Source organism: Octopus bimaculoides, chromosome 11 (genome assembly GCF_046866305.1).
Source record: "Octopus bimaculoides isolate indiv1 chromosome 11, ASM4686630v1, whole genome shotgun sequence".
NCBI lineage: Eukaryota > Metazoa > Mollusca > Cephalopoda > Octopoda > Octopodidae > Octopus > Octopus bimaculoides.
In genome coordinates this window covers 40,453,601-40,463,516 of record NC_142938.1, presented here as the reverse complement: position 1 = coordinate 40,463,516, position 9,916 = coordinate 40,453,601, and the positions used below count along the sequence as shown (strand labels likewise).

At 35.3% G+C, this 9,916-nt stretch overlaps 1 protein-coding gene across 1 annotated transcript in view; it reads left to right on the top strand.

The window, feature by feature from the left end:
* Positions 1–8,080: 8,080 nt before the first annotated feature.
* Positions 8,081–9,916, top strand: part of LOC106880239 (calpain-9) — a 56,753-nt gene continuing 54,917 nt past the window's right edge. Inside the window, exon 1 of the mRNA XM_014930105.3 lies at positions 8,081–9,373. Coding sequence (XP_014785591.2) covers positions 8,927–9,373 — 447 coding nt within the window. The 5' untranslated portion in view covers positions 8,081–8,926. The remainder of the gene's footprint in view (positions 9,374–9,916) is intronic.

Genomic DNA, 9,916 nt, shown 5'->3' with positions numbered 1-9,916 from the left:
CGAGAATGTCATCACGGTTTTATGTACCAATGAGACATGATGTTGTAGCCAGGACACTCTATAATGAAATCCGTTGGAAGGATAATCCTGAGGACAAAGAAATAAGAACCCACAATATGGTAGAAGCCATAGCCACTCATAATAAAAAGGAATACTGGCGGAATGTACCAGTGAAGACCTCAATAAAATGTAAGCACAAGAGACCTGATATAAGGATTTGGGATAGGGAAGAGAAGTTGTGCGCAGTTGTGGAAATTAGCAGCCCAGTGAATGTTAATTTAAGGCTGAAGATCAGTGAAAAGGAGAACACCTATGCTGAACTATTGAGAAATCTGGAGTTACTCTATCCAGATTACAAGTTCAGGTTTATACCTGTAATTATTGGGGCTCTGGGATATGTAACACACTGCTTAAATACCAATCTTGAGAAATTAGACTTCTCAAAATTGGAAAGGAGAAAGCTAATTCGAAGACTACAGATCCAATCCATCAATGGAACTGTAAAAATCTGTAAAACTTTCCAGAAGTTTATCATTTAAATATATATGAACCTGTTTAGATATGCAACTATATTCATGAGAATACAGACATAAAACAAAACATACAATTCTGCACATATACATACATACATACATACATACATACATACATACAAACATAAATACCCTGTTGTTGATGTTGAACTTCCAATGAAGGAACCTTGGATCTAGGTTAGAAACTGGTTCTTTCTCAATTGGCAAGAAATCTTGAAATAAACTGAATAATGACATACATACATAAATATATACATAATACAGAATATGGGGGTTTAGTTCACTGGTGATCTAAATGAATATGTATGCTAGGTAAGTGCTACAACAGATTGTCAGGACTCCAAGCTTGTAACTGAGACAGGAGCTATGGAACCATTTTAGGTTTCTGATACAGCAGATTTATATTTGTGAAAGAGGACAACAAACGCCAAGGCATAACAAGTATTTCAAGTCATAGACATTATTGTTCTTAAATTATCTACAGTCTATACTATGAAAACACTAACACTGCATAAACTATACCCCTGGCCCTAACACTATAACTAGCTTGAACCTAGATAATATAATCCCCGCCTCTGAGGGAGCTTTATGCACCGCTGAAGCCAATGTTAATATTAATAGAAGTACTGATACTAACAATACTAACTCTACTATAACCACTAATACCTCTACTACAACTATTAATAATACTAACAACAATGCTACTACTACTACTACTACCGAAAATATTACTATTACTAATACTATTACCACAACTACTACTACTAATAATAACAATAATACTGCTACAAGTACCAATGCTACTACTAATAGTAACAATTATAACGACCACTCAGAGAGCGCAAACTTCCACCAAGGCAACACCAATGTCCTCTCAATGATTAGCCAGTGATCATTTCTAAAATGACGATATCTGAAATAAACTGGATTGCTCTCACAAACGAGAATGCTAAAAATGAACCCGACCACTCTCAAACGGAAAAATAATCCATATATATATATATATATATATTGAGTGAGAGGTGAAGGGGGGGGGGGGGGGGAGATGAAATACTAATACAGTGAAGGAGAAGTAGTGAGAGAAATAGCCATGACTGAGAGGGAGTGAGAGAAAGTAATGACAATGAGAAAGATGAAATGAAGTGGCAACGAGAGCATCATATGAATGAGAAAGGAATGGATGATAGATGAATAAAGAAGGAAGGAGTGAAAAAGCCAATAGACGGTGTTTGAAGTGTGAGTATATGTGTGTGTACAATGGAAATGGGATGGTAATGTTTCAATGCTGAAAATGTGTGAGTATATGTGTGTGCGTGTACAAAAGAACTATGTAAACATGTAAAGTAAAAAAATTGGAAAAATAATCCATAATCCTTGTCTGGTACCAGATCGATACCAAAATCTAATGAGACTGTGCCATTCACAAGGCCAAACATCCCTGAAAGTTTCATCCAAATCCATCCAGCAATTCTTGAGATATCTTGTCCTTGGACAAACAAACAAACACGACTCAAAACAATACCTCTGCTTTTACTAAAGTGGAGGTAATAATAATAATGGCAATAATGATAACAGCAACATCAATAACATGAACCAATCACCTAATACAACCCTAGCCTTTAACTTGTCTGCAAATAGCATAACTCCATCCCTCTCTTCAACTAACCAACTTAGAACAGATAACTGCAACTTCAGATCTGGGACTGATTGCCCATTGCAAGCCCACTGCAGAAGGTTCAACGTGGTATACCAATGCACTGTCCATAACCTCTTAAATAACTCCATTAGCTACTATATCGGGTCTACCATTAATTTCAAACAAAGATACTCTGCACATTTAAACTGATTTAAATATAAAGAGTATAGCAATTCCACATCCCTAACCAGCCACATACACCATCTAATTAATAGGAAAACACAATACAGGATATCCTGGGCTATAATAGATTCTGGTATCCCATGTCAGAGCCAACACTCCACAAGTGGACTCTGCCTAAAAGAAGCCCTCAAGATTTTAACTCACAACTCACCGCAATTACTCAACAAACAAAATGAAGGCTTCATAAATTGTAAACACAAATTTTTCTGCACATATAAATTTTTCCATAAGTCAAAGTGTAAACTTATCCCTCATGCATAACACTTATTTCCATATTTCCATGATCGTTATAATAGACCTATGCCTATCCCCTCATTATCTTCTCTATCAACATTAGTACCTTACAAGATAACTCAGCGGCATTTGAACTCAGAACATAAAGACAAATGAAATGCCACAAAGCATTTTGCCCAGTATGCTAATGATTCTGCCAAGTCAGTGCCTTAATAATAATAATAATAATAATAATAATAATAATAATAATAATAATAATGATTATAACATATACAGAAGCTTTAGTGGCAGTAGGGCCAATTCTGGCAGCATTAGCAAGCCTAATATTATGATAGTTAATAGTTAATAGGCAGCAAGCTGGTAGATTCATTAGCACACTGGGTGAAATGCTTAGTAGAATTTCATTCATCTTTATGTTCTGAGTTCAAATGCTGTTGGAGTCAACTTTGCCTTTCTTCTTTTCAGGGTCAATGTAATCGACTTACTCTTATTCCCGAAATTACTGGCCTTGTGCCAAAATTTGAAACCAATATTATGGTTGGTAATGAAGGCAACTCTAATAACAGAGATAAAAATAACAATAGTAATAGTAATAATAACAACAATAGTATTAATAGTAGTAGTAGTAGTAGTAGTAATAGTACCAACAGCCTTAACAATGGTGCCAGTCTTATGAATACTGAAATTGATAACCACCACAAGATGGCTAAATATAAAAATATAGGCAAGAATGTGAACAACCCAACTAACCTCTCTGAGAACAGGACCCCCATTTTGTCACCACTAGAACTAGAGATAATGCAAATACTAATAACAGTATATACAACACTGATGATACTCTAGAATATAGCATATATGAGGAAGAAGAATCTGATGGACCCAGTTTAACACTGTATAGATATCTTAGTAATAATACAAACAACAAAAATAGTGTAAAGGAGCTTAACAGGAAATGATGCAACTGTAAAATACTTAGTAATTGTCCGTTATAAAGCAACTGCTACAAATTTAATGCAGTTTATAAATCTATTTTTCTTAGCAAACAACAAAACTCTATCAGGATATACATTGCTGTCACCTTCCATTTTAAACACCCAATACATTGGCCCACCTGAGCTCTTTTAAATCTGTAAAACACAACAAATCTTCATTACTTCTCAACCCTCTTGCCTCTCCCCTTCTCTATATAGCATAACCCTTTCTTTCCCACATGCATTGATCACCATACCACACAGCTGGTGGCTAGTAAGTATATTTCATCTTGTAAGTTACCCCTCACCTGAAACTCAATGCCTCTTCTTCATACATAATGTTCCCCCTGACACCTGGTGGCTAATCTAGCTAACTGATAATTCTAATTTACTTACCCTATATTCTGCTGCTATTCATGATCTTCCTCACACAACCCCACTCAGCGTTTCCCTTCCCTACACATATTGGTACGGGTCACTTCTTTATATGTACCTTCTTCTAACATTTGAATGGTATATATCTATCTCTTCTCATGTTAGTTTTTATCTATCTTACTATTATCATGACCTTGTACTCTGCCTTTCTTCTTTTATGTTCACCTCTGTATATCTCTGACATAACTAATAAACCATTACTTCCTGTTAAGACTTTAGCTCATTCATCTTCCAATGATGGAATAGATTGCAACTATAATGTTAGCTGTTAACTGTTTGCAGAGAAATGCACCCTCTGCACATCTATTCTTGAAACAGCCATAAGAAACTATCTGTGCACCTTCTTCCTTCCTTTCTCCTTTCTTCTCATCCACCTTTGGATTCTATCTACAATGACATAATACCAATAATTCGGACTTACCAGCTTTACCTAATACCAATAATCTGGGCTTACTATATAACTTCTGGAGAATACTAGCATATACCATAACCATTATCATTTTATTGACCTCTTGTGATCTTTATTCCTGTAACAACCCAACCCTCCCATTTAAATGTATAAATGTCATAATCTGACCTGATACCAGTTGTTTGCCTGTTTATCCTTTTATTCGTGTGTGTGTATATGTGTGTGTGTGTCCATTGTGTGGCATCTAATATTGGTTTGTTTACATCCCTGTAACTTAGCAGTTCAGCAAAAGAGCTGATGGAATAAGCACCACATTTAAAACAATTAGTGATTTGTTTTACTAACACTATAAGGCAGTGCTCCAGCATGGCTACATTTCAATGACTGGAACAAGTAAAAAAATAAATTCTACTTGGAAGAAAGTTTTATGGAATTGTGAGAGAAACTTACTGTCAATATTATAAGTATCGTTGTTAAGCACTTGAGAAAGAGAATATATGTCAGGAGTATAAATTTTCTGTTCATGTATTGCTACTTGTCGAACTCAAGTGAAAGAAGAAATGAAGAAGTGTGTAAAAACAGTGAAGGCACAGTTTTATAGTACATAAACACCATAATACTGCACTGATAGTCTCAGTCACTTTAAATTATGATTCCATGTCATCTGGGAAAATTAACAGTTAAATAAATCGACTGAGAAAAGAAGGAAAGAAAACATTATGCTTCACAGAACAGCAATAAATAAACTAAGAGTTTGTATGAAATACACAGATTCTGATAAAAAATTTGCTAAATAGGAGTATGGGGTGAGATTTGTCTCATGGCATTTGAAAACTGTAAAATCTAAAGAAACACTTGATAATTATCCTTCTGTATTCCAACATCATAGAGTGGAGGGTGGTTTAGTTATGTAATGTATCTGTTTATGACAATGCGGGTAGAGCTGTATTTTGACTCTAGACTAAAAAGTGTGAAGTGAAGCAAAGGGGAGTCACTCTAAATCGTAACAAAGTTTGCTGAGTCAAATGACATGAATACTAACTGTAAAAAGAAAAATTTGTAAGGATTAAATGAAAAGTTTACATGCCTGAGTGACAAGTATTAACATAAACAGCTATTGTGTGGAAAGAATATGTTCACAGTAACATTCCTGAACAAAATAACTTTATTTTTGTTGTATAGAAAATACAATTTTGTGTACATAGTTTGTATTAAAACTACATCATATGAAATACCTCAACTTACATAAGCTGTATTTAGCACTTAAATATGACAAGGGTGATTTTCTAGAGAACCTCAAATATGGGCTAATTAATCCATTAGTCATGATACTAACCACTTGCCTACAATTATTAAACATACCACAAAAAATATCAATAGATACATTTCTTGCCTATCCTATATATATAAGGATATATTTAATAGAAGTTCTACATACTATAAAAATGCCTTATGAAGAAGAAGTCATTTGAATGACAAGAATATAAAACCAATACCAAAAATATCAGGTACACAACGAAATATGAGAATGATATGATTTAATCCACCATATTATATAAACATACCTACAAAAATAGTGAGGAGCTAACTAACCCTAATAAGTTCATACTTTTCTGTTTCTCGTAGATACCACAATGTAGAGAATCTCAAATTTTCAGCCAGAAACTATCCAGAATCACCAACATGGATGTAACTATAGAAAAACAACAACAAAAATTTCAACTGGGTTTTTTTCCCTTCATTTATGATATTTATTTTGGCTGGCTCATTAATTTCCATTTCTTTTGTCATTTTCTATGGTTACAATGTTCTATAAGTCATCTCTAAAGGGATTTTAAAAAGTAGTATCGTCTGTTACATAGCTATATCAATCCTTTTGTTCTCTCTCCCCAATTAACAAACCATTGTCAATATCACTACTGTTAACACCACAACCATTGTTAGCAGCAGCTTCTTTTCTTACTTTCAGTTTCTCCGCACGTAAACAAGTGTCAGGTTATAAATGTGTGTGTGTGTGTGTGTGTGTGTGTGTGTGTGTGTGTGTGAAACAAAAATAAGCTAAGATAAATAACTCAGCATGCTCAGTAGAGAAAATGATTGCAGCCAAATTGAAAAAAAGGTATCATAGACAGATGAGATCCAACAAGAATTAAAATACTCACACACACACACACACACATATACACACAATGGAGATGGACTACTACACACACGCACACATCTTTTATCTTTTACTTGTTTTAGCTTTTAGACTATGGCCATGCTGGGGCACTACTTTGACGAAATTTTAGTCAAACAAATCAAACCCAGTACTTATTTTTTTAAGCAGCCTGGAACTTATTCAATCAGTTTCTTTTGTCTAACTGCTAAGTTATGAGGACATAAACACACCAACACCAGTTTTGAAGTGGTGGTGGGGGACAAGCACAAACACAAAGACACACACACATACATACACACATATATTTATATATATGATGGACTTCTTTCAGTTTAACTGGTTCGTTTAAAAGTACCCTTCAATCGACAGGCAATATGCTGTGCTTGAGAAGATCTGTTGAGTCAAATGAAATCATAGCCGTGGCTGATGCCAGTGCTGTCTGACTGGCACCTGTCCTATTGGCACGTAAAAAGCACCATTCAAGTGTGGTTGATGCCAGTACCGCTTGACTGGCTCCCACGCTGGTGGCACGTAAAAAGCACCAGTCGAGCGTGATTGATGCCAGTGCCGCCTGACTGCCCCACTACACTCTTCGGAGTGGTTGGCATTAGGAAGAGCAACCAGCTATAGAAACATTGCCAGATCAGATTGGAGCCTGGTGCAGCCTCCTGGCTTGCCAGTCCCCAGTCAAACCGTCGAACCCATACCTGTATGGAAAGCGGATGTTAAACAATAATGATGGTGATGATGATGATGATGACGTTTTTCAGTTTCCATCAACCAAATCCACTCACAAGGCTTTGGTTAGCCCAAGGATATAGAAGACATTTGCCCAAGGTACCTCGCAGTCGGACTGAACTTGGAACTATGTGATTGGGAAGCAAACTTCTTGCCATGAAGCCATGCCTATACACAAACATATATAAATATACATATATATATATATAAAATGTTTATCGCCACACACACAGAAGCGTTAGCACGTCGGCGAAATGCTTAGCGGTATTTCATCTGTTGCTACGTTCTGAGTTCAAATTCCGTCGAGGTTGACTTTGCCTTTCATCCTTTCGGGGTCGATTAAATAAGTACCAGTTACGCACTGGGGTCGATATAATCGACTTAATCCGTTTGTCTGTCTTTGTTTGTCCCCTCTGTGTGTAGCCCCTTGTGGGTAGTAAAGAAATAACACACACACACACATTGCCAATGTATCATATATCTAAAAACGAAGCACCTAAAGTATAGAGCAGTAAAGTATATTCAAGTAATAAAGTAAAGGTTAATGCTCTATTACCAGAGACATATAATTTTTATTATATATTTCTCTCCAAATTCTTCAGAGTAGTTTATCCATCTATAAAACTGAAAATGTTAAAAAAAAGGATATATCATTATGCATCCACACATTTCTTTCTCCTTCCCCGCTGACATACATAATACATGTGGAGGTGTGTATGTGTGTGTGCTATAAGAAAAAAAAACAGGCGGAAGCTACAATATCGCATGTAAAAGTTTTGTTTACACTTGAGTGAAGAGACAGAAGTTCACAATGACATTAATCAAAGCATGCCATCTATGGGCATTTCATCACAGCACCTTTCTTTGACAAATGACGTGTTCCAACTTTTCCAAGTCTTGATATAACAGTGTACAGTACTTTCTGTTTTAAACGAACAGCTATACTTGTTTAAAATATAACACTTTAAAATGATGGAATGATCGATAATTATAACTTTGGAGAGGTAGAATATAACTGTAAGGACACACCCACCCGCCCACTTTACACAAAACATATGCACGCATGCACACACACACACACATTAGTACTTAGACATTTACAAGTACACTAACATACTTATTAAATGGAAACTGATATTAGATCATCAGATAAAAAAAATAGTAACTTGCACGTTGTAATATGAATTCATGGATTTTTTTCCCTTTTAAGTGAAAGAGTAAAGTCTATTGATTGGTTGATAGTATATAGTTAAAACAGTAAAATGCATAAGTAGCAAATAGCTTTGGTGTTGTATATGCATTAAGGATTATATGACATTAAATAGGTAGGCTTAACCTTGCTGTTTTGCATACCTAGCTTTTCCTGTCTACCGCTTTAAACAATTTTTTCTTTTATTTATTTTTGGCTCAAATAGTTGAGCTGCCAATATGGCGGGTACCTGCACATGTGATGAACTTATCGGCAACATCAAACATGTGTGGAAGCTCACCTAACACAGCATCCTGCCTGACTGAAAGAGAAAAAAAGCAAATAAATAAATATATAAAAGAAATCTGGTTCCTACAATGAATTCTGGGAATCAGTTTCTCAGAAGAGAAGCTGTCTTCACACCTCAGCCATATAGATCGCAGCAAAATAACGAATTCCCCGCCAAGCAACGGAATTCGATATCGTCACAACAGCTGGACTTTGGAATTTTCTCACCTTTACCAACAAAACTTAAAGCTCAAAATTTTGCCAGTAACATCGCTTTTACTTCTACAACAACTGTGACGAACGGCACCAGCCATGAGGAGACTATTAGTTATACAAACAATAATTTAAATATGTCTAAAGAAGACACATACATGTCTGGTAAAAGTAATAAACAGATCTCTCGTCTTTACGACATCGTCCGTCGAAATTGTAAGCAACAGGCGGAACTGTTCGAAGACAAGGATTTTCCTGCAAACGATGCATCTATTTATTTTTCTCGTCATCCACCTTACCAATTTGAATGGAGACGATGCAGTGTAAGTTAAAACAATCAATATCTAACATTTCCACTCATCACATTTCACCCTTACCCTCATCTTGACTTTTTGATTCGGTTCTGGTTTTATTTACTTTGTTTCATTGTTATTATTATTTTCCACTTTTTTTTTGTTTGCTAGTACAACCGAAAAGTAATGATTTTCGTTAAATGTTTAGTAGTTTATTTTAGTGTATGTGTGAGCGACTTTTTTTCTTTTTAATGGGGAGTTATTGATTTAAAAACGCAATCTCAGTCTGGCTATTGTCAATGAGTTATTATTTATTAGGTATATACACACGTATACTTAGGGAGAATTATTGCTGATCCTTTCAATTTCATAGAAATTGGGATAAATCAGTCGATGTGGATTTTTATTTTTAATTATGAGAGCTAGAAGATAGTTAAGAAAGATAAAAAAAGTGACTGATAGAGAGTTTAATATATTAACTTAGATATCCCCAGTTTTTATATTACGTGAATCTGTTTGAACATTTTAAAAGGTATGTTGTCGGTTACCCCGCCCTCAGGTCAATTCAGATCG